General features: G+C 40.5%; 3 protein-coding genes across 4 annotated transcripts in view; 2 read left to right on the top strand and 1 right to left on the bottom strand.

Moving 5' to 3' along the window:
• The window catches only part of LOC143525864 (adhesion G-protein coupled receptor G2-like), a 22,005-nt gene extending 20,727 nt beyond the window's left edge, over nucleotides 1-1,278 (top strand). Inside the window, exon 19 of the mRNA XM_077020305.1 lies at nucleotides 431-1,278. Within this exon, the coding sequence (XP_076876420.1) occupies nucleotides 431-522 (92 nt within the window). The 3' untranslated portion in view covers nucleotides 523-1,278. The remainder of the gene's footprint in view (nucleotides 1-430) is intronic.
• gabrr3a (gamma-aminobutyric acid type A receptor subunit rho3a) lies at nucleotides 1,248-15,823 on the bottom strand. 2 transcript variants are annotated; one of them, XM_077020307.1, is made up of 10 exons: nucleotides 15,491-15,823; nucleotides 11,164-11,692; nucleotides 10,146-10,258; nucleotides 8,208-8,275; nucleotides 7,521-7,744; nucleotides 6,446-6,528; nucleotides 5,847-5,984; nucleotides 5,049-5,201; nucleotides 3,212-3,402; nucleotides 1,248-2,662 (listed from the first exon to the last, which is right to left on the bottom strand). In XM_077020307.1, exons 2-10 carry the CDS (start codon nucleotides 11,364-11,366, stop codon nucleotides 2,348-2,350), a joined length of 1,488 nt encoding a protein of 495 aa, XP_076876422.1. In that variant the 5' UTR covers nucleotides 11,367-11,692; nucleotides 15,491-15,823; the 3' UTR covers nucleotides 1,248-2,347. The 2 variants fall into 2 exon arrangements, with proteins under 2 accessions (XP_076876422.1, XP_076876421.1); XM_077020306.1 differs by lacking the exon at nucleotides 15,491-15,823 and having other exon boundaries at nucleotides 2,554-3,402; nucleotides 11,164-11,983.
• A 4,171-nt stretch (nucleotides 15,824-19,994) lies between these two features.
• Nucleotides 19,995-25,951, top strand: hhla2a.1 (HERV-H LTR-associating 2a, tandem duplicate 1). Its single transcript, XM_077020308.1, has 8 exons — nucleotides 19,995-20,116; nucleotides 20,297-20,438; nucleotides 22,482-22,775; nucleotides 23,001-23,279; nucleotides 23,631-23,966; nucleotides 24,088-24,180; nucleotides 24,322-24,384; nucleotides 24,598-25,951. The coding sequence occupies exons 2-8, from the start codon at nucleotides 20,369-20,371 to the stop codon at nucleotides 24,651-24,653; spliced, it is 1,191 nt and encodes a 396-aa protein (XP_076876423.1). The 5' UTR covers nucleotides 19,995-20,116; nucleotides 20,297-20,368; the 3' UTR covers nucleotides 24,654-25,951.

Below are 25,951 nucleotides of genomic sequence, written 5' to 3' on the forward strand. Positions count from 1 at the left end.
TCAACACCAAATCAAATACTTCAGTGTACATTGATTCTATAGTGACAAAACTTTAGAACAGAAAAGAACTGCGTGACACTTTCATGAAGTAAACACTGCCATAATGAAACATGTTCTAGCTGTATAAAGTATTATCTATGCTCTTACATATCTGTAGTCTAAACAACACTCTAAACAAAGTATTTAAGCTAAAGGAAAGGAGAATTGAGCAAATAGACAGGTCTGCATCTGTAGTCACATATCTGAAAAAATTGTTATGTGGTGTAGTGGGTTTATTACTAATACTGTAGTTTATCATTAAGATGTTTGAAAACTGAATGCTCAATCTGAGGCTGAAACACTACAAAACATTGTGGATTTTACAACCACTTAGCGGTTTGTACTATGCACTATTTGATCTGTTTTTTCTTTTCTTCTTTTGAAATTGTAGTTAATAAACATCCTGAGAAAACGCTCAATAAGGACTCCAGTTTGAACGTGGGTAATAGTGATGAGCACCATGGAGAACCAAGTCGTCTATAACACGGGTATCTGTAAGAGAAGAAGACGCATTTGAGTTATGCACACAAATCAACACGTTTAGGGTCTTGGTTGAGTGTGTGTGCTTTTCACATGCTGTGGTGAAATTAAATTGTGTAAATAAGCTGTGTGCCAAAGCTGTGAAATGGCATGTGGTCCTGAATGAGTGCCAAGAGAGTGTGCTGGAAGTCATTTGAGGAATGGAACGTTCTACATTCAAACCGCATTCAAAATAAAACTGAAAATGCTAGTAAAAATGCTAGATTAAATGGCAAAATAAATCGGCCAGCATATGAGGTATTGTGTATTTGTATACTTTTGTCATACAGCCATACACATACCCCTGCCGGTCGCCCCTGTCCACAGCAGCAGTTGTCCTGTTTTTGTTGTGTTGTATTCGTCCCTCAGGTGGGCGGGGCCTATGATCCGCCTCACCTGATGGTCGCTTGTCTGTCTATATATGTCTTGTCTTTGTACCAGTTGACTGCTGATTATTATATCCTTAATTCGGATCGAGTCACAGGTTTTTGGTTTGCACACATTCTTCATTAAACCCTCCTTTTTCCCTGAGACTTGGCGTGATCGCTTCCATTTTATTTTGCACTCCCTGCCTGTCACAATGTCTTACCTAAGTACACATTTACACACAATTACACATGTACACAGCACACTGTGATGTTAGGAGGAGGCAGGCACGGCAGAGCACAATACGGTGAAACAGACTTTATTACTACAAACAGTGGTGGAGTCCAGAGCGAGTAGCGCACACTACTCTTAAACATATCAAGCACACACACACAGGCACGACCTTTAAACAAAGACGAGCACGAGACATTGCGCCAACACACATTAAATAGGTGAACTACACATTCCCCAGCAGGGCCGGAATGGGCCCCTTTTTCAGCCCGGGAGTTTCATGCCCAAATCCGGCCCAAAATTATTTTTCCCTCCCAATCGGCCCAAACTAGAGATTGACATGAGCTGGCCCATAGGGAATCCTCCCAAATCTCCCGATTAGCCATTCCGGCTCTGTTCCCCAGTGATCACAAGACGAGGCACAGGTGAGACCAAAGAACACGCTCACAAACGACCCACACCCATGGAACTACAAACATGGACATAACCAGACGCAGACGACGTAACAACACACCCACAAGGAGGGGTCTGGAGGTGATCCGTGACACACACATTAAATAATATTACCAAATAAATTAATATTAATAAAAAAATTATCCTCCTGTTCATAGCACTTTAAAATAATTGTCTGAAATTTATTATTTATTTAGGTGGAAATTATTCTAAATCAAATGTACAACTAAGTGCATACGACAAAAAATATACAATAAAGTGTACATGACGACAAAAATAAATAAATAAATAAATAAAAACCCAAAAAGCAAGTAGCAAGATGTTGATTTCAGCTCTAGGTACCCTAACCCCACTGCACCCTTCCAGATGGCATTACCTTCATTGATACATCCACACAGGGGCAGTCATGGTCTGGTGGTTAGGATGGTTGTGCTTGTCTTGTGATCAGAGGATTGTATGTTTGATTCCCTGCTAGGCCATGAAGTGCCCTTGAGCAAGGCACTTAACCCCTACTGTTGGGGTCTGGGGCTAGGGCTGCCCACAGTTCTGGGCACGTGTGCATTCACAGCCCCCTAGTGATCACTAGTGTGTGTTTTCACTGCACAGATGGGTAAATGCAGAGGACAAATTCCAGTCTGGGTGTAAATCACAATTGGCAAATAGTTAATTTAACAAGCTTCAAGGTGGTTAAGTAATTTAGTAATAAGCATGACTGAAATATCGATCAAGAACAAAATGATCAGGAGTACAAAGACCAGTAAATAATGTTGAAAAGCAGGTATGACAGGGGGAAGGCGATTCGGGAGTAGGAATCAATCATGTAGCTGTTGCTCATTATGTAACTGATGTTGTGACGAACTGAGCGTTTCCTCCATAGCCTGGTGCCCTCTGTGGGTGGAGCCTCTGCAGATAAGTTCCTGGGTGGGGCTGCCTGCTGTGTGTTGGGGTTGATTGAGAACTCTGGGAAAGGCGAGAGGTCAGTGTCGTTGTCATGGAAACAGCCATCATATGCCATGGCCTGGGTTGCATCATAAGACACGGGCATCTGGAGCATCTGTTATAAGAAGGGCGGGATAACGTGGTATAAACGCCTCAGGTTTGTTTTAACATTTTGTGTTAATGTGATCACAAAGATATGTGTTAAATATACTTTAAAAATCCATTTTCTGAGAGTATTAACTAAAGCAAAACAGTAGGTGGAGACACTGAGTTTGTGATAACACCCACAAGCAATTTAGATTAGTTTGTTATATGGATGGTTAGAGAGTCAGAAAAGAAACCCTAATATCAATTCTGAAATGTATTCAACTGTGCAATCCCATGTATAGCACATACACCAATGTATAGATTGGCTAGAAGAAAGTGGGGACTGTGAGCCCATATCTGAATACAAAGCAAGCATAATAAAAAAAGACGAGATCTGCTGAGGAATGGAGCCCTGTCTGACCCTGTCTGTCTGAACCTGTCTATCTGAACCTGTCTGTCTGAAAATGTCTGACAGAACCTGTCTGTCTGTCTGACCCTGTCTGTCTGTCTGAACCTGTCTGTCTGTTTGAACCTGTTTGTCTAAACCTGTCTGTCTGTCTGAACCTGTCTGTCTGACCTTGCTCTTCAGTTTCTTCATTTCCTCCACGGTGGTGAAGTAATTGACGGCCGCATATTCAATGACAGTCAGGAACACAAAGAGGAAACTGGCCCACAGGTAAATGTCCACAGCCTTCACGTAGGAGACCTGTGGCATGGATGCTGAGACGCCTGTGATTATGGTGGACATGGTCAACACGGTGGTGATACCTGCACAAGGAAAGGATCAGGTTACACCAGCAACCTGTTAGTGGCCATACATGCCTGTAGTCAAACTCTAGTCATCATGTGATAATGTGTGTTCATTTCACATGCCTTTCTTATTTATGTTTAGCCTCAGAGTGGAGCCTTCCTGAGAGACTGGATGTAATCTCACTGTTATATAACCCATCTCACTGTTGTGTAACCTGACTCACTGTTGTGTAACCTGTCACACTGCGGTGTAGAAGATGGAAACCGAATGGGAAAGACTCAAAGATTGACAGTGGTATTTTGTAGAACCAACAACACCTTCCAGCACTTAAAAGTGGGAGATTAGAAATAGGTCCTTAATGAATTACTGGTAGTTGGCTAGGATCAGTGCCAGGTTTCTTGAGTATCGGTGTGATCATTGCAACACACAAATATAAATAAAACAACAAAAAAACAGTAATAACAGTTTGGCCTGCTTCTTTTAATGATGTTCTCATAAAGTCTGCCTACACTGTGGGTTTACACCTATTCACACAGAGTCTGTTCACACTGTGGGTTTACCTCTATTCAAACAGACACAGTTCACATTATGGGCTTACACCTGTGTTAATGCTGCCAATTACTTTTGTGGAAGAATTGAAAACCATCATGGTGCACTGAGAAACAGAATATTCATTTTATGCATTTCTTAACTATCTGCAATTGATTTTACTTTACTCCTCCATGGATCCCCACCTTATCATGTTGGAGGGGTTTGTGTGCCTACATGATCCTAAGAGCTAGGTTGTTGGGTCTCACAAGCCAAATTGGTTCTAGGTGATAGGCCAGACAAAGAGTGATCCAAAAAAAACCCAAGGAAATCACAATTAGCAGGACACAGACTCCCTCACCCAGATCAGGGTTACTGGGGCCTCATCCTGGAGCCAGGTCCAGGGGAGAGGCTCTTTGGCGAGCGCCTGGTGGCCGGGTCTCTACTCATGGGGCCTGGCTGGGCATAGCCTGAAGGAGATACATGGGTCCACTCTCCCATGGGCCCACCACCTGTGGGAGAGGTAGTCCTAGGAGTACGGTGCATTGTGGGGAGTGCGGTGGCTGAAGGCGGGTGCCTTGGTGTACCAATCCTTGGTTACTTAAGCTGGCTCTTGGGACATGGAACATAACCTCTCTGGTTGGGAAGGAGCCAGAGCTGGTGTGCAAGGCTGAGAGATACCAACTAGACTAGACTAGAGATACCAACTAGACTAGACTAGAGATACCAACTAGGGGATTCCATTGTTCTGTTGGGGGACTTCAATGCTCACGTGCGCAATGACAATAAGACCTGGAAGGGCGTGATTGGGAGGAAAGGCCTCACCAATCTGAATCCGAGCGACTTGGGCCACTTTGCTTAGGCTACTGCCCCAGTGACCCGGACCCAGATAAATGCAGGATAACGGATGGATGGATGGATGGATTTTACTTTAACATACAATTAAAGTCAGTTCATTTAGCATATACTTCCTTAAACTATTGATTTTTCAATGATTTAAAGGATTTCTGCATGATTTTTCAAAATTAAATATTTTCTTCTACATAAAGAAAATGACCATGATTTGCAAGAATTGCTAGCTAATATAGAATTTTGAATTGGGACCAAAATTTAGCAGCTTCCCAGAAAGTGATACCTAAGGAAACTCGGGCAGGGACGGCCCTCCTGTCGATCCAGAAAGAGACCCATGAGAGCATAACCATGAGCATGGTAGGGAAGTAGGTCTGTAGCATGAAGAAGAAGATGTGCCTTCTGAGGATGAAGGTGATGTAGAGTCTGTTATACCAGCCTGAGAGAGAGAGAAACAAAACAAAATGCACATGATCCCAGCAGACATAACAGACAGCACAGTGATATGTGAACTCTCACAGGATAGAGGGGGTTGGGTGAGAGTTTGTACTGTCAGATTAAATTTTTACTATTATGAAAGCAAAGTTTATTAAGAGCAAGAGAATGAAAGAACATTTCTGGCTACTATATGACATTATGACTGAAGTCTGGAAGAAAGACTATGCCCGAAACCCTGCCCTGACCTCTCTGTATTTATGTTTTCAAACTTCTCTGTTTTCTCCATGGAGAATCCTGCATCCCTCTCTCTCCATCTCTCCATCCATCTCCCCCATTATGGCACGCTGGCTTCTCCCACCTACAGAGGCCACCATTGGAGGTCTCTATCCCTTAGTTAACTAGATTAATTTATGCTGCTCACCTTTGCAGCCAAGCATGCTGGGATATCTCACAGGGCTCCTCAATTTTCACACAGTGTATACCCCCCCCCCCCCCAAATACACACCTGTGCATACATGAGTGTCTGATACTGGGACCAGAGTGTCAAAGAACAGCTTCTATTTGAAGTCCCTCCTAGAGGTTCTATAATTGAGCCCAGCAGGAGAATGAAAGTTGGAGAGCAGGGCGCACGTCAGGACAAACGTACCTGTACTGCTGTAGAAGGCTAGCCCATAGGAGGGGTGAAACTCTTCAATAAAAAACTGAGAGAGCACAATCTCATCAGTCCTTAATGAGTGGTTCCCATTCTTCCAGTAGAGCATGAGGTCATTCTCATTGTACGCATCTGCAAGATAGCACAGAGAGGAGCAGAGGTGAGATGAGACAGGTTTCCCCTTCAAAGAAACAGCATGTCTAGGCAGAGAGGACAGAGCAGTCCACCCTCAGATCTCTTAGGTCCCCTCAGAAGAGAATAGAGACAGAAAGATATGCACTGAGGGTTACCTCAGAACTATCTTGCTTGTCAGAGCATAGCTTCATGTCTGTATTTGTCGCTATGTTTACATATGACCTGAATGTTTATATATGACCTGAATGTTTTACTGAAAGAATAAAAAGAATGTGCATTCGGGCTTGAAAAAGGTTAGGCTTGGTGTGTAGTGTGCCAAATCAAAACATACACCACCAGAGTACATATTATATTAATTATTAATTACAAATACACACACACACACACACACACACACACACACACACACACACACACACACACACAAACACAAACACACACAAAAACATAGTACTCACAACTCTCCAGTTCCAAAGAACAGTTCTGTGTATCTAGAGGAAAGCTACTGAAGTCCATGGAGCACAAAGCAGTCACTGTGATTCTGCAACAAAGCACAACTCTACTGGAACTGACAAAATATCCTTAACAAATATTCATCTACGAGCATTTTATCTGCTAATTTTCTTCTGCTTTAAACAAGGTGCAGCCTCATATTTTAAATTACCTGCTCAATTTTGACATGTTTTGCTTTTAGATTTATTTATTTTTTTTAGATTTTTTAAAATCCAGCAGGACTGGTTCCAAACCATAACTCATCTGTTGGCATGCTCTGACCTGTATCCTCTCCACACTGGTTTCTGACCACAGGACCATCAGATTCCGGTTATGTGGGAGGTGAACCAGAGGCATGGCTGTTGGGGCCAAGCTGCTACACACAGATTTTCAGACACAGCTGCATTGTTGGAGGTTTTGTACTGAGTTGAAAATGGTCCGCCACCCAAACAAAAGTGGTGAGATCATTGCTAAAGGGTTAGATATCTAGCACTAATTATGTCTAATTACACACTAAAGAAGTCTAACACTAATTATGTGTGGAAACTGGCATGGACTCTGTCTGAAAGCACTGAAGAAAAAGTCTAATAGTTTCTTGGTCGATGGTGAGTATATATTACTTTACAAGTGATAAATACAGTGATACACAGCTTAAAGCAAACATAATAGTGACTCAGAGGTGCAAAGTACATTTCTCACACACAGGATCTCAGTCATAGGCACACCCGATAAAGTGTAAATGTCAAATGTGTGTGCAGGTTCAAAGCACTTGAGATAAACTCTGAATGAAGATCAAAACTCCTACGCTTAATCAATCGACAGAGAAGAAAACATCTTGTCCACTCCTTGCACGACTCTCTCCTCACACTGAGCATGTGAGAGGGACAACCCTCTGTGATCAGATGCAAAGTCGCTGTGGATAAGAGCTAAATGCTGTAAATGTAAAGAGTACGTGACAGGCGGAGCATGCGTCTCAACACAACGAGAGAGTACGTGACAGGCGGAGCCTCGTCAGAGAGGAGCCCGTGTGCTGGACTGTACCTGACACTGTAGAGTATGTTGCCGTCTGGGTACACTCTCAACATGATGTTCTCCGTGGTGGTGTCATGAATGAAAGAGCGTTTCGAATGAACAAAGAAGACGTCAGGCACCCAGATCTTTTTCACGAGACGCGAGTCAAACGTGCGGCTTTTATTGTTAGTGGACGGGAAGGCCAGCCTGTCGTCCTGCCAGTAGTGCCTCAAATAAAGGGTCATGGTGAAGTCCTAAACACACACACAGGAATGTGTAGCTGAGTAGAAATGCACAAAAGAATGAGTAATAAAGGGAGACTTGCTCAGAGCAGTTCTGGTAAAGGCTATCAGTTTTTAAAACTGATATCAGTTTTTTTTATATTTATTCTGTAAACCACTGTTGATGGCAGTGGCTTTTGTTCTAGCAGGTAGCTGTTATTTTGGAGACCTGGTAACTCCAGGGCTTAGCCAAATCTTGCTGTTAACTGAACTTGAATTGTCCTCCTTACTCACCTTTCTGGGCAAAGAAATGTGTGTCGTCTATGTTTAAAACAGCAGTGAAATCACTGTACAATCATTACTTACACAATGAGTTTTTACTGCCATGTCTACATATGTGTAGCACAGTAGTTAACAGATTGGTAAACTTTAGGTTCATCTTGACTACAGATTATGTTCACATATCACAACACATTTAAGCATGGTGGATCGTTACCATGTTGACCTCGGAGATGGTGTCAATACTTTCCACCTGCACATCAATGCCTACTGGAATTGCTGACCCTAGGAAATAACACAGACATGCAGGTCTATGTTTAAAATATTTCCAACCTCTTGTTTAAAGAAGCATGTAGCAATTTTTTCCAATGATTTTTCCTCAAGTTATCAAGCAGCAATTCCACTGACTCCTAGTAGTCTGGAGTACATCAGACATTTCTAAATCTATTTAAAATATTGTCACTCAAATGTAGGGACCTGCTCTCCCACCCACTTGTTTGTGCTTTATGGAGCATAAACTGGTTCACTGAGAGACTATAAAACAATCTTATTCTTCATTTTATGTGAGTGGCATTTTTCTGCTATGTTTTGGTGGTAAAATGACTTAGGGCTACTCTTTTAAGACTGTACAAGAGGGCAAAATGCTATACATACCCCTGTCCACTTGAGAGGTTATTAATATATACTGCTATGAACCACGTGTGCTGTCCAACAACAGCAAATTTACACCAAATCTACAAACTGCTTTCTGATATCAGAACAGTTAATGTCCTGGATAATGCAGGCAAAGTGTGTAATTTTACAGGCTGAAGAAGCAGGCCATGGCTTAAGGAAACTGTTTTGAAAATGCAAAGACATTTACTTTACGGTGAGTATTATTCACCACCAAATTGAATGGCTATATGGTTATGCATGAACAGACTGCTGGTTTATTAAATATAATGTATACACTATACACTAGTACAGAGAAGGAGTGGAGTGGTGTGACACTACTGTGCGGACAGAGTCAGTCTGGCTTCATACCAACATGGTGCTGTTTGTTTTTCTGTCTCTTCTGTCTGGTTTTGTGCATCCTTCTCTATAATTTTGTAAATATCTCCCAGTGAGAGTTCAGCAGAAGACATTAATCTATCCAAACATTCCTGGAAGTGTGTGAGGCATGTTTCCATTTCCCATAGGAGACCGACATTGTGGTATAAGTAGGATTATCTTGTATAGACAAATGCTATCTATATCAATCATTTTGCTGTGATTACTGATGTACTGTGTACTCTCTTGTGGATTGGAAGATAAAGATAAATGTTTTCATCTCCCCATAAGGACAAACTGTGGCCACACACAAGCCAACTCTCCAAGGCTTCTGCACCACACAACCTCTTCATTGTAATAGCAACGGTACACTATACCACGTTTGCTAAACATGTTTGTTAAATATTTGCCTTTTTCGTTGCATTTATGTAATCTTTTAATCTACATTTTTCTAGATGTTTTTAAACATGTCAGAATCTGAAAGCAGGAAGAAGAAAGAAGAAGAAAAATGAAGGATGATCTTGCAGGATGTGGCCCTCGTGGCCCTCTAACACACATTGCTCTAACTTACATTCCTTTAACTCACATTCCTCTCACTGACTCCATTGCTGGAGGTCCATCCACTCAGGGGTCAGAACTGCTTGTACAAGCATGTTCTAAAACACCATGACTGAAACTAACCTGGAGGGTGTACTACCATTGTCTAATGTCAGCTCCCCACTGTATGTCTGGATCCAGTCGGACTCATAGTGTTGAATCAGCGTTGTTTTCCAACAAATTTATTTCGAGTTATCAAGAGAGATGTGTACAATGCCACTACACAGTCTAACTCACGTATCCAGCCTCTCAGTCAGATAATCTCTCTCTCTATCACCACACACACATCTCTTTTAACTCCCCACTACTCACTAGTATAAAATGTAAAAAGTAGGTCATCACAAATGAGCTAAAAAAAGGATTTATAAGCTCAAACACACACACACACACATATAGCCTACCACAAATGAGGTGAAGACACACACCTCCATTTCCTTAACTGAGGTGAGAGTCCAATCTCTAGATGACAGAAAGTTGCATCTTAGTCATTTCATGTCACCTTGGAGATGGGGAAATAAGTTTTGCTGACCTCCAAAGCCTGGCCTCATGGCAAAGTCGTGGTCCTCAATGCGAAGAAGCTGCTCCGATTTTATCAGCAGAGACTTGGTGCTGTCAGACTTTTTCATTTTAAAGTCTATCTGCCTGAGAGAAGTCATTAGAAAAAAATATCACAGAAGCATCAGCTAAATAATACAGGACGCAGTCACATATCAGCAGCCATAGATATATGCATAACGTACCCCTACCTACATTCACATATGTACATTTACCTTCACTCATTAGTATGTGATGAATTGTTAAAATAAATTGTTTAATAAAATTTCCAAAAAAATTGTGTTTACCTCTTTGTGAAACTTTATGTCCAGAGTGACTGTGATGTTATAAATGCCCAGTCATCTGTACACTATTTGCTTACCCCTGAAGTTCTAACAACATCCAAAAAACCTTGTAAGATCAGGTTACAACAGAGAAGATGATCTAGGCCAGTCGTAATGCCTTTATTTCGTCATATAAACGTATTCAGGTGTACAGTACTGGGGTCAGAGCAGAGGGTCAATCATGGTGCCCCTGGAGCTGAGAGGGTTAAGGGCGTCGATCAAGGGCCCAACAGCAGCTGCACAACAGGGCTGGAAGTCACACCCACAACCTTCTAATTGGCAGCCTAAAGGCCGTGCCAACTATTAACCTTTGGCGTGATCAGGATCATTATCTGTGTTTTTTCCGTTTCTGTCATAGTGGCTGGAGCCAAATCCTTATCCTGAATGAGCAGCAAACCGCACTGACAGTCCCGTGAGGAACTGTGTCGTCTCGTCTGCAGATTATACACACTAAGATTTAGGACACAGCTCTGCTCCCTCAGGAGACAAGAGCCAGTCCAATTCAGCTTTTACAGATGCGAAAGGAGTTGCAGTCACAGTATAAAACATGCATAAACTTTCAATCTTTTGCAGCACACACAAGACTGCTATGACAGTTAGTTAATATCAGTAACTTGCACACCAACATCAAACACCGACATAATGTAAGTAAACCAGCACTATCCTCACCCTCTGTGTTTGTTGCGTGTGTGTGCGTTCTCCCCGAGAGAGGCTTCCGTGTGTCTGCGGTGGCTCTCACTGAGCAAGGGGACGGGCCATAGCCAGGCCAAGCACAACACTCTCAGTGCCCGCTGAGACAGGTTCATGACGGGGGCTGGAGCTCCAGAGACTCCATGGAGGAGAGACAGCACAGCTCCCTGGCCTTGGAGCATCCGGCGTGGGTTGAGCGCGTGTAACTGCACCCCTCATCCAGCAAACCCTTGCATCTCTAAGCATATTCCATTCTTCATAATGTCTTGGCACGCTTAACTTGGTGTCCTCAAACAACATTGGGTGACCATGTTTACAAGACAACTTGGCAATGCTGACATTGAAAATCCTCTGGTTGGGTGTTCCAAGTTTCCAAGTTTGACTGAAAACAAGCGTGTGTATGGCTGGAAGCTCCTCGTGAAACTCTCTGGGCTCTCAGGGAACAATGTGGTTTTCCCAGATGCTATCCTCCCCCTCACTATGATTAAAACCAAATATCAATTTATTCCTATAACAACAAAAGAATGACGTTAATTCCTGTCTAATCTTCTTATGTGCAGCTGTTTCAGTAACCCACAAATTCAGGCAGGGTGGGGAGTGTAGCCAGATATATTTCTTGAATGTGGCAGAACATTATTTTTTCAGCATTATTTTTTATCACAATATCACAGTAACACAATACTGGTTTAGTTTGAACAATTCTCTCAAAAACACACAGAACTTAAGTATGTTACTACTGCAGTTTTCACGTACATTTTTAGAATGTCATATTTCTGGCTTTACTTGAATATTGAAATGTAGTTCATATATCTGACTGACTTTATTAAGCCCTATTACACTGATCCTTAACAGTCAAATGAAGAATTTTGGCCCCTTTATCTCTCTGGTCATTACATGTCCTTATATCATTACATAAACTCTTACACATTACTACATTATTAATTCTTACATTACTTCACATTACTCAACACTCCTCTTTCTCCTTTTCACATCTCAGAATACATAATCCCTCAAGAAGTGTGCACATGCCTTAGAGTGCAGGCGGCTGTAAAAGTGTCTAAGGCAAAACTTCTATAATTAGTGAAAGAAATTTTACCTAATGAGATGAAATCTAAAATTACCCTCAAATCAGACATGAGCTGAGATTTGCATACCAGATGTTAGCGCTAAACCTCACTACACACCTGGTCCTGCTTAATAATACCTTGTCAAAACTAATTGGCTGGATCAGGTTTTAGCTATACCCTTACCAAAAAGAAGTTTATTCAAGTGTACTATGAGTATACTTATTTTGTACTAAAACTGAGGAAGTATACTTGAAGTTTACTTTTTATAAACTATATTTTAGATACTTAAGAAAAGTATACTGAAGTATACTTGGCTTATACTGAAAAGTATAAACAGAAGTCTAAAACTAAGTACATTCATAGTATAGTCTTAGAATAGTATACTGAAGTATACTTGGCTTATACTGAAAAGTATAAACAGAAGTCTAAAACTAAGTACATTCATAGTTAGTCTTAGAATAGTATACTGAAGTATACTTGGCTTATACTGAAAAGTATAAACAGAAGTCTAAAACTAAGTACATTCATAGTTAGTCTTAGAATAGTATACTGAAGTATACTTGGCTTATACTGAAAAGTATAAACAGAAGTCTAAGACTAAGTACATTCATATTTATACTTGTACTTTACTTTTTACATCTTTTTGCCACAAAGTACTAATACTTACTATATCTTGCTCCAAGTGCATAATAAGATCAAGTCATTGAGTCATGCTTAACTTTTAATTTATATATTAATAGTATAATTCTGGAGTTTAAAATGTTATGTTTATGTTAACATTTTTACAAGCATATGCACAAGTTCTGCTTTACCTGTCACACTACAGCCCCTGACCCCTCCCCTTTGGGCGTGTGTTTATGTTGTCTATGTCTAGTCCTCTGTGGATCTTCATGAGTTTGGTTGTGTCTGAGTGTGTTAATTGGTCTCACCTGTGGCTCGTTTCGTGATCATTATGTGGTTTGTCTATTTAATGTGTGTTCGCGCAGTGTCCGTCGTTGTCTAAAAGCTATGATTCAGTGGATGGGGAGAAGCTAATTCTGTCACTGGCCTACAGCGTCAGAATAATCTCAGCAAAAGGAACTGAATGGTCTTTCACTGTGAGACCGGGGTGGGGGCACATTAAACATCTCATCTCTCCTTCTCCCTCAGATCTGCATCTTCATCGGAGAGACGCTGCTGTTTTTGAATTGGGCGATAAGCTAGAGATATACTACGCGTTCGCGTACGCATCATGGCTGCTTCGCGTATCCTGCATCGGTTTGGCGCGTAGATCTTGCACGTCCTCCAAAAGTTAACGCGGCGTAGCGAACAAGGCTGGAAACATACTTGCTGTTTGCCCATGCGTTTGTGTAGACAACGTTCGAGTACGCGTCGCGTTAACTTTTGTAGGACGTGCAAGACCTACGCGCCAAACCGACGCAGGACACGCGAAGCAGCCATGATGCGTACGCAAACGCGTAGTTAACAGCATGTATATCTCTAGCTTAAGTCTACACGTTTCTGTGTGCGTGTTTGGATGTTTATCGTGTCAATAAACTGAAAGTGACGTCAGTCAAGAGGGATTCTGTGTCTCATCCTTCACCACGACCCCATCGTCACAATAAGCTTACTTTTAGTATAGTTGTAGTACAAAATAAAACCTAAATGTAAACTAGTTGTGTACTCAAAGTTTACTATTCTTACACTTAAAGTATACTTAACAGTGTACTTTCATAAACTAAAAACTAGACTAGAAGTATATAACTAGTAAACTAACAGTATACCTGTAAGTTTACTTTTAGTATAGTTGTAGTACAAAATAAAACCTAAATGTAAACTAGTTGTGTACTCAAAGTTTACTATTCTTACACTTAAAGTATACTTAAAAGTATACTTTTATAAACTAAAAAGTGGGCCAATTTAGTCCCAAGAAGTATTGAATTAGTAAACTTACCAGTATACTATTAGTACATTGATATTAGTATACTTACTACATAAGTATATTTCCCAAGTATACTTTAAGTTTACTTAAAAAATAAACTTTAAGTATACTTTTTTTTGGTAAGGGTAGGCAGGAACTGAATTCAACAGGAAAGCAGATATCCATAAAGAGAATTGATCACCATACACACACACACACACACACACACACACTCCTGTGGCAATTTGCATTTTCTCAGAAATGCAAATTGCACAAACACAATTGTACAAGTATGATGAAGTTTGTTCTGCAACTTCTATTTGCATATTTGCATAGTGTCACAAACACTGTAAAAACAGAAAATTTTAATCTAAGGTGAGTTGGAAACAGCACTATATATGTATTGTATATACCAGCGGTCACCAACCAGTGGGCCATGGTCATTTGGTATATATATTTTATATATCAGAGCCTGTTGTTTTATTTTGAAACATATAAAAAATGATGAATTTTATTTTTATGCGGTTTACATTTGTTTTTATGCCTGTCGTATCATTTTATTTAGTCGTATTCCCCCCCCCCCCCCCCCCCCCCCCCCCACACACACACACACACACACACACACACACACTTTAAAGGTCGGTCTGTGAAAATATTTTCTGACATGTAACCGGGTAATGGCGCAAAAAAGGTTGGAATGATGACAACAAAAGAATGACGTTAATTCCTGTCTAATCTTCTTATGTGCAGCTGTTTCAGTAACCCACAAATTCAGGCAGGGTGGGGAGTGTAGCCAGATATATTTCTTGAATGTGGCAGAACATTATTTTTTCAGCATTATTTTTTTTATCACAATATCACAGTATCACAATACTGGTTTAGTTTGAACAATTCTCTCAAAAACACACAGAACTTAAGTATGTTACTACTGCAGTTTTCACGTACATTTTTAGAATGTCATATTTCTGGCTTTACTTGAATATTGAAATGTAGTTCATATATCTGAATGGCTTTATTAAGCCCTATTACACTGATGCTTAACAGTCAAATGAAGAATTTTGGCCCCTTTATCTCTCTGGTCATTATATTAACTGTACATGTCCTTATATCATTACATAAACTCTTACACATTACTACATTATTAATTCTTACATTACTTCACATTACTCAACACTCCTCTTTCTCCTTTTCACATCTCAGAATACATAATCCCTCAAAATGCATTCTAGGTAGATTAGGGTGTTTCCTTTTGACTAGGTGTTCCAGATACCAAATGTATAAAATATAAACTTTTTTTGTCTTATATTGAGACTTGCATCTCCTGAATCTTAATTCTTACCCAAAATCCATCTGGCCTCCTGCCAATATTAAGAGAGAGCTGATTTTGTGTTGACGGGTAAAAAATTAGCATTCAGTTGATGTTAGCCACCTCAACACTGTTTGGAAGGTCTGTCCGTTTTACTTAGCATGACCTGTAACTCAGTGCAGTCCCTCTTGACTGCTTGACTGGAATCTCTCCATTCTTGTTTTTTCCTCTCATCTGTTCCTATTTGCAGTCCCACCCCAGACCTATTCTTAGCTATACTTAGGTCTCCAGGAAAGCCAGAGATGAGAATTTAAAAGGTGGTACTGCAAGTATTAAAACATCAGTGAAGACAAACAGGAAAATGGAAATTAGAGGGGAAATTAGTGACTGAATTGGGCATCCCCGGAAAAATGAAAGAAGTTGTATCATACGAACGAACAATTGAAATATACCCATAACATACCCACAGTGTTTACTTTTCTAATATTCTCTGGAGACCCAATCCTGAGTTTTGGAACTATATAAGAAAATAATTTAATGCTTAGTAGCATTTGATCCTTGGGATTAACAACAGGCCTGCCTCAGCTGAGCAAAGTGCTCAGAAGGCACTAGAATGCCTCAGGATATCAGCAAGTTACGTCAGAGCCACTAAGAACTTCAAATGTCAAAAGTAAAACCACTGGCAGTCAGTGTAAGCATAGACAGACATCTGAGGTCATTCTTCTCTATCTGAAGCATACTGAAAGAGCAATATGCAAAAGAGGTCTAATTTTGATCTTATGAAAACATTCCTAGGTTCTCTGATGGGTTCGCTTATGTCTTATTTTGTTCCTTAATTCAAAAAATAAACCAGCTTAAAGGATACAATCATCAAGCACTAGTAACAACTCAACTTATTTTTAGCAAATAAAAAAAATACAAAAATAACAAACTTAAAAATTGCCTTACGGTGCATCATATTGGGCACTGTTTGACCCTTCTGATGTGGTGATGGGGCACTAAACAATGCAGAGAGACAGTGAAGAAGGGAAAGAAGCATGGAGACATACAAGAATGAGGGGCTATAACTCTGTGCTCCGGCTAGACACGGGAACTCTGGAACTTTACCCACAAACCCTGTAACTTTAACCACAAACCCTGGAACTGCACGAGGCAGCCATACGTGATGCTAAGAGTAACTGAGCATATTCTGATATTGTGAGTCAGATTGATAACGCTATGGCTGGTGTTACGGAGCACAAAACCACAAGACTGTTCACAAATGCAAGTCTGTACTGGACTATGAGACCTCCACGGTATGTCTGTCTATATTGGCAGCCCAAGCAGGCATGCCTGTACTGTTTGTATTTCTCAAATTTCAGAAACCATTGACATTAATCCTCTGAAGAATTCCCCAAATCACTCATGGTGCAGATGCACAGTAGTAGTAGTAGAGTAAAAAGCCACAGTCAAATAAAATGAAGAATTCTGGTTTAAAACTACAAAACAGATGAAGACAATACAATGGAAACAAATAGCCAAGTGGGGGCCTCAACTCTAAAATAACAGTAAAGGAAATGCTACTTCAAAAACTGCCGAGTTTTACACGGCAGTGAATTCTGGCGAGACCTGGCTCAAGCAATCTAAAAGCCAAGAAGTGAGAAAACACGGAGCAGGAGGGAGAAGAGACACTGATATACTGAGAGGGAGTAGAGATCGGAAAAGGTAAAGAATTAATAATACAAGTGTGACAACCAAAACAGTAATCCCAACCCAGTGACATGGTGCTCTAATCTGGGATTAGAGTCCGATTGAGACCAGAGATAAATGCTGCCATCTCAGGGAAGTGTGCACATGCCTTAGAGTGCAAGCGGCTGTAAAAGTGTCTAAGGCAAAACTTCTATAATTAGTGAAAGAAATTTTACCTAATGAGATGAAATCTAAAATTACCCTCAAATCAGACATGAGCTGAGATTTGCATACCAGATGTTAGCGCTAAACCTCACTTTACACACCTGGTCCTGCTTAATAATACCTTGTCAAAACTAATTGGCTGGATCAGGTTTTAGCTATAGGCAGGAACTGAATTCAACAGGAAAGCAGATATCCATAAAGAGAATTGATCACCATACAGACACACACACACACACACACACACACACACACACACACACACACACACACACACACACACACACACCTCCTGTGGCAATTTGCATTTTCTCAGAAATGCAAATTGCACAAACACAATTGTACAAGTATGATGAAATTTGTTCTGCAACTTCTATTTGCATATTTGCATAGTGTCACAAACACTGTAAAAACAGAAAATTTTAATCTAAGGTGAGTTGGAAACAGCACTATATATGTATTGTATATACCAGCGGTCACCAACCACTGGGCCATGGTCATTTGGTATATATATTTTATATATCAGAGTCTGAGTGTTGTTTTATTTTGAAACATATAAAAAATGTTGAGTTTTATTTTTATGCGGTTTATAGTTGTTTTTATGCCTGTCGTATCATTTTATTTAGTCGTATGGTCGGTCCGTGAAAATATTTTCTGACATGTAACTGGGTAATGGTGCAAAAAAGGTTGGGGGCCGCTGGTATATACCATATAGTATATATTTATTGTATATACCATATATATGTATTGTATACATATATACAGGCAGATTGAAGGGCAGCACACAGCAGGCACACATCAGCAGCACTCTAGCACTGATCAACCACTGGCTCATGCAAAAGAGGAAAAACAAAAGCAAACAAAATGACCTCATGTTTAACAAATTCTGTGTTTGACTTGTAAATACGTGTTTGGCACAAATGTTTAAAGATGCAGTAATAGGGCGGTGTGAGCTGTGAGGGTTGACAAGCAGCCTAACAGAGACGTAAGAGGGGCAGTGGCTGAACAAGAACATGTGGCCCTTCAGCTCCTGTGAGCTGGTCCTTGCTGGTGTGTACAGGGTGAAAGACTGTGAATGTGTGGAGTGTGTGTGAGGAGATTCAGCATAGTGGTTTCTCTGGGGGAAACAGCTGATCCAAAATCTGGTGGTGTGGGCATCAATTGTCTTGTAGATGTGCAAACAGAAGGTGGCAGTAGTGAGTGAGGTCTTTCCGGACTCATTTTGGCTTTCCTCACATAATATGTCCATTGTTTAGACCTTCAGTGCCCTGCTGGTGACTCACAGCAGAGCTTTCCTGTGTACTAATGTGTTACTGGTAGACCTCAGACTTTCTGACGTTAATGTTAATGTTTTGGTCGTGGTGGTCCTGCACCTGCTTCCTGTCAGTTATGTCATTGTCTAATCAATCAAATTAGTATTGTGTTATGTGACAATGTAGTGATGTTTGAAGCATGCATGCCCATGCAGTGTCATGGCCAACATATTGGAGAGGATGGAGTTAAGTGCAGAGATACAGTCTACAAACAGCTTACTAACATACTAACATAGTAACATAGGTGCCCTGACCTTCCAGGTGGACTCGTGGGGTGGGATGAGCAGTGGAGAGGGATGTGGGGCTCTTCATAGGCATACTGGGGTGGAGTAACTGAAGGTGGGATCATTGTTTTGATGTAGGATAAAACTACATCAAAACTACTACATCTCTCAAAACGTTTAAGGAGGGTGGAAGTCAAAGCTATTTGATGATAGTCGTTTAGCATTTTTTATAGCAATGATTGATTTCAGGAGACTCCTTTGCTTGTAGAAAACATCTAGCACATTTTCTAATTGCAGCCATAGACTGTAGTTGTTGTAGTTGTTGCTGTAGGTCTTGTATTTGCTGTAGTTAGACCATATACCACCTCCAGTACCTTCAGTACACCACAGTATGTCAAGCCAGCTCTTGAAGAAGTTTTCCTGGTCTTAGGCAATGAGTGAGAGTTAGTGTCAACCCTCCTTTATGTTGCCCCGAGCAGATTCAGGGTGTAACCTCCAGACAAGCCACTGCATGTAGACATACACACCATAAAGAAAACTATAGAATTCCAGTTCTGAAAAAAAGAAAAGAAAAACAGGAAAACGTAAGGCTCACTTCTCCTGCCCGTGTCTGCTGGCAAACACAAGGATTTAAAAAATTACATTAGATACAATTTGTTTGACTCAGAAACAAGGAGCTTTTAATTTCTATTTGCACAACAGTTCTGTTTATGTACTAGCAGAGCAACCCAACGAGTTTCCTACTGTTTGATTTTGAACAAGCTGCCAGCAGCACAAGTGTCTTCTTGGCAAAGAAACCAAATTGCTGATGTCACACAGACCATAACTACTCCCAAAGCGGTTACCAAGGTACTCATGTCGTTGTAGTTTCACTCAGTCAAATCGCTGTGTCAAGGGACTACATCTCCAGACTAGTGACCTCTACATGGCCAAAGCTATTAGCACGAAGAAAATAACAAAAACCCTTTTGATGGCTTTAAAGAAAAAGTCTGACAGAGGGAGAAGAAAGCAGGCACAGCAAGAGGGCGCTGTGAAAGACGATTTATTATGCACTAGTTCGGTGATCTTCAAATGAAGAATGCTGACCTGCCCCCTTTCTCATTCAAGCACACACACCTCTGTCTGAGAGCCTGCCAGTCATTGGTTATTCCTCACTGTTAACCTCTTACACACATATCCCTTTGTGAGTGAGTGCTCGTTGTGTGCGTTTCCTCTACAGGAGATACTCTCAGGTGAATCAGGGACTTCTAAAAGAGGGGCATTACCCACCAACTTCTCAGTTTACTCAGGAGGAGAGTCTGATTACAGCCAATTGAGGACGCATTTCTGAATAGTTACTTGTCCCTTGCTTTCCTTCCCGTTTTTGCCTTCTCTCTCTTTCCTTCTTTCTCTCTCTCTCTTTTTGCCTTCAGTCTTGTTTCCTTCTCACTCTTCGCTGCTCTCTCTGCATATGCTGCTGCGTGAGATATTGATCCAAAGGGAGCATGTCATACACATTCATTGGAATTTATACTTTTTTAAGGATTCTTTTCTTTGTTGAAAGTAAAGTTCCAGGTAAGATTATGTTTATCTTTTTATAATAAGCATTTATGTTAATGCTCTGAGATTGATTTATGAATCTTGTACCTATCATGTTGTAAATTGTTAGTCAGACAGTGAATTGCATGTACTACATATTTATCTCATATTTATCTCGTTTATAGCTTCGTGCATGAATCACACAGAGGGTGCTTTAGATTTGTGCTTCAGTAACTTTTCCTTCACTGTTCATCCATGCCTCCACGGTTGCAAACATGGCACTAATCATAAAATATTAGCACAGATTACAATCACCTGCGTGTATCTGAAAAAAAAAACGGCAGTTGAAACTGATAATAACAACCAAATTACTCTTACTGTAGTGTAGTTTAAAATGAAAGAGATCAAAATTCACATTTATGTAAATATTTAAGTTTAGCTTTAAGGATCATTTGGTTACTGAGGGCTTCATGTGCTTGTACTTCAAAGTGCACTGGTACTTCCAGACTGACGTAGTAAAATTGGCTTGGTCGCTGGCAGACATCTGGGCACCAGATGTCAATATTCAGAAAATGATTTCTGCTCCCTTTTTCTGGGACCTGGGACACAGACTATAGAACCAGAGATTAGTGACTTTGCATTGCTTATTTCAGAGGACATTCCTCAAATATCAATATTCAGTATGATGCCAAACGTTTTAATCACTTCTATCAAAAATATCCATACATTTTTTAAAAACTCTGCCTTCTGTTAGATCACATCACAGATGACGTGTACAGAAAGCCAGAATAACCAGGGTTCAGAAAATGAACACCACTGTGTAACCGTTTTTCGAGATTGTTTTATACTCCAGATGTACTGGCTTCTCATGAGTCCTGGAGGAACTTTGCTGAGAGCCGAATACAAGTGCTGGCATTTAGTGGAAGGTCAGGAAACCACATAAAAGGGCTTTATGTGTGGTGGAAAGATTAAAGCATTTTCACAGAGGAGTCACTCGTTCACTCTATCTAGACATTAGCCAACAGACAGGACTGTAAATATTGAACCTCAACATGTAAACTTACTTCAGCAAGACAGTGTAGACAGTTTTGCTGTGCAATAGTGGACCGTGGATATTTTAAAAGCACTGTCATTTCAGATGTGTACTGTAAGGAACTTACAGAATCACTTCCCGGCACTTTTTTGCTGTCTAACAATCACACGTGCTCTTGTTAACATGAACAGGTCAGCATAATATGATCAGGCCAATGCTCTAGCTAGACATGCTTACTGACTCAGTAAAGAGGCGAGTCATTGTTTGAAGGGGAGTCCACTACCTAGCAGGACAGAGGAGTGTCTTCATGCCTGTTTTCTTTGTGTCTTGAGGGACAGTGACTAAGACTGAGCTATACTAGTGGCTCTAAAGCAGCGTGGTGCAGAACTAGGTGGGAATAGTTCTTTTACATGTGTGAGTGAGTCCAATTATGGCTTTGTAGGCAATCATGAAAGAGATTGAATCACAGGAGATTGAAAACAACCTCTGCAGTTGCATTGGTGATGAGATGTTGGGGTCTGATGGCACTCATGGAAAGACCTGCAAGGAGTTGCAGTAGTTCAGTCTCAGAGCTGCAAATAGTTCAATCTCATGCAGTTGCAGTAGTTCAGTCTCGCAAAGTTGCGGTAGTTCAGTCTCACACAGTTGCAATAGTTCAGTCTCACGGAGTTGCAGTAGCTCAGTCTCAAGGAGTTGCAGTTGTTCAGTCTCACAGAGTTGCAGTAGTTCAGTCTCACGGAGTTGCAGTAGTTCAGTCTCACAGAGGTGCAGTAGTTCAGTCCCACAGAGGTGCAGTAGTTCAGTCTTATGATGGTGAGAACAAGCACCTGAGTAACTTCAGAGGAGAGTCGTGGTTGTGTGTTGTCAGTTGGAGAGATCAAGGGCCCATCTAGTGAGATCCTGAGGTTTGGGGTAACATCTCCAGCAATATAGAGCAGCTCAGTTTCACTGAGATAATAATAATAATAATAATGATGATTTTTAAAATTTATTTATTAACTGATAAATTCATAACTATGTGTCTCTTTTCTTTAATATTCCCTCAGATGTTCATGTCACCTGCATCTACTCTAAAGACTGCATTTTGCCCTGTTCCTTTACTTCCACTGATGATGAGGTTGTGATTCAGTGGTACCAGCAGGGGGAGCTGATATACAGTTTCCAGAAGGGTGAAGATGAACCTGACAACAGCGACATGTCATTGTTTACTGATGCGGTGTCCCAAGGCAACGCCTCCCTGCTTTTGGAGGACAGTACTATCAGGAGCAGGGGCCGTTATAAATGTATGGTCAACACCACCCAGACTGTTCAGGAGTCTTTTGTCATAGTCAAGGTTGAAGGTTGGTGTTGAATATATTGACAGAATTACTGTAAATTGTAGAACATCATACGCTTTCATTTTGCTCCTTGAAGGAAACTACAGCACCCACAGCAGTATTAATCAGTAACCCATAGAAACATGTAGTACCAATAGAGAAATTGGTGTTTTAGAAACAACTGGGTGAATTTACATCACTTGCTCTTTTTCTAAACGTCTAGCTCACTGTTTGTTGTGTTTGGTCCAGCCCTCATCAGCAGGATCAGCATTGAGGCCAGCTCGTCCGAGTACATCCAGTGCTCCTCATATGGCATCTACCCTGCTCCTCTGCTGACGTGGTCTACAGAGCCCAGGTTGTCTCCTGGCGCTCCGCATTCGACCACCAAAATTGCTCCAGACTCAAATGGCCTGTACAGTATAGAGAGCGCAGTGAGGAAAGTGAACAGTAGCTCTCATGCCACCTACACCTGTACCATCACCTCTAAATACAGATCACAGGTTTGGACAGCATCACTGCTTCAGAAAGGTACGAGTTCATTTCCCTTGTGACCTCATTGCATCCCCAAGTTTAAGAAATTTCAAATACAAATCAGATGACCCAAAATTGATGGATGGGCATTCATTTATTATGATGCACTGTCCTACAGCGAGAGAAGTATCCAATCAGCTACTACTACACTCTACCCCAGATAGAAAAAAGCTTCATTTCAGAAGGATGCAGCATGTCTGTGGGTCTTGTACCCACACCGGCAGCTCATGATGTCAACAATCCCAATGACACCTACCACCACATAATGACCAATGAATCTGATTCTTCATTGTAAGTGAAATTTGCCTTCTGGTGTTAAATACAAATGTTATTTTTTTCTATCCACAGAAATGACTGGAAAAAATGGACAATACCTGGTCGTTCCATGCACGGCCCCAAAGAATTTGAAAAACTTCACTCTTACTTGGACTTTCACAAGACAGGGGAAACACGAGGAAATTATTACTTATTACAGTGAAAACAAGAACCTTGTAAACCATTGGGATAAGCATGCAGAACTGGACTGGCACAAGGTCTCCATGGGAGACTGGTCCCTCCACATCGAGCACCTAGAAGGGTCAACACAATCTGGAACATACACTTGTACATTCTCAGGCTCTCAGGCCAAGCACATAGTCCAGACCCGTGTGAATGTCAGCGCCTCAAGGGTAGCTCCATCCAACGGTAGGAAAATGGAGAATGAGATACAGGGCTTCTAATTAATATTATGCGAGATTTATGCATAAATTATGGATATTGATGTTTGCTCTCAAACTAAATGCAGTTTCATGGTGCCTTCTTCTAGGTAAAGGGAATCGCAAGCTGTGGATACTGGCCGTGGTGGTGGCAGTGCTTGTGCTCCTCTGTGTCAGTCTTTACATGTTCAAAAAATACACAGGTAAAAATTATTTTTGTCACAAAATTAATACACTCTCCTCATATCACTGAAAAGCCCACATAATACGACATATTTCTATCAATACTATCCAATAAAGTGAGAATGTAACTATTTTAATTAATAGCATGTTTTTTATTGTAGGTAAATCTAAAAATTCGGATCAAGGCCACCAAAGAGACACAGAGATGCAGGCTATGCATAATGGTATCAGCCTCAAACTCATTTGCATGACACACCTCACAGAGCTGACAACAGCTCTATTGTTGATTTCACGTTTTTGTCATTGTTGAAGAACTCATAAAGCATTTCGACTTACATGAAATCCAATTCATGTAACATTTAAATAAGAGAATAAGACTTATGTAAGAGATCAACAACTATATGTTCTGTCTGTCTTTCTTGCACACCAAACATCAGAGGATGTACCAGCAGAAAACACCCCGCTATCTGAGCACACCAAGGCTGACTCATAGCTGAGAGAAAGAAAGACGAAATTAAGAAGAGAAGAACCTGAGAAGACCAACACCCATCACTGCGGGACGTCTATGAATCAAGGATATCTTGTGCCATAACAAGTGTGCTGGGAACACTTGAGCCTGAAACTGTGAGGCAAACTCGGCATGTTTGGTTAAACCTGGGAAATTCAGAGGAACTGATCATGAAGTGTACTGAAAGGTTCAGTGTTTTAGCATGCTGAAGGATATGAAGTGTACTTTCAGCCACAGTAATAATTAGTACAGTTACTGTGCTAAAATGGAACCACTATGTTTGTAATTACTACGCTACACCTATAGTCATTCAAAAGTTGCACTAAAGCCTAAAGTTTGTGTTAAGTATACCTCACAATATCAAAACTGTTATGTCTATAACTTAGGTAAACTTCACATATATTTCTCCCTGTGTATTTTGTTGTCCAAGTATAAAATTCTTAAATTTTTAATGCATTTGTTTAGATATGAGTCCTAGGCTAGTTTCCCCAGTTCTGTCCTCATTAGCATTCAACCTCACAGTGACTAGATAGGGCAAAATGTTGCTACTGCAAAACAAAGTTTGATTTTGGATTCATACATGGAGAAGTATGTGAAATATTTGTCTAAGTATATTTAAAACACTTCCAAATCAGCTCACTTGTTTTTAAACTGTACATGTACACTTATAGTTCAATTAGTAAAAAAGGTTAATTTCATTTAGCACATCCAGTGTACTAATCACTGTGGCTGCAAGTAGGTATAATTAGTGTGCTGCAGAATATTCAAATGTACAGAAGTTTGCTCTCGTCTACTTCTTTAATCAGGACACAGACTGCACTCATTTGGTCTTCTATGCATTTCATAGATAAACTTGCAAACCTCTTAAGTTTAAGATTAGTAACAGAAACTTATCATGACCTCCACATAAAACAGTATGGGAAATAAATTGTCTAGTAATTTATCTAAAGTGTACAACTAGAGGAGTGCCTTGTTTTATTTTCGGCTTACGATCATAAAACTGTTTTTTTTATGCTTAGAAGGACATGTTCATTTTTGCTAAGTGTTTTTACATGCCTGACAGGCACGTTTGCATTTTGTTCTTCTTTTCTCTATGTAAATAACTAATATTTTTAGCATATTTATATACAGTAAGCTCGTGGACTTAGCCAAAACAAAACACACACACACACACACACACACACACACACACACACAAATATGTTTGGGGTTCTTTATTCTGTAACAAAAAAAAACCGCAATTGGCCACCTTTCAATATATCTGGTTTTTCACCTTGAGGAAA

The sequence above is a fragment of the Brachyhypopomus gauderio genome, chromosome 10 (assembly GCF_052324685.1).
Source record: "Brachyhypopomus gauderio isolate BG-103 chromosome 10, BGAUD_0.2, whole genome shotgun sequence".
In the NCBI taxonomy this organism is placed as follows: domain Eukaryota; kingdom Metazoa; phylum Chordata; class Actinopteri; order Gymnotiformes; family Hypopomidae; genus Brachyhypopomus; species Brachyhypopomus gauderio.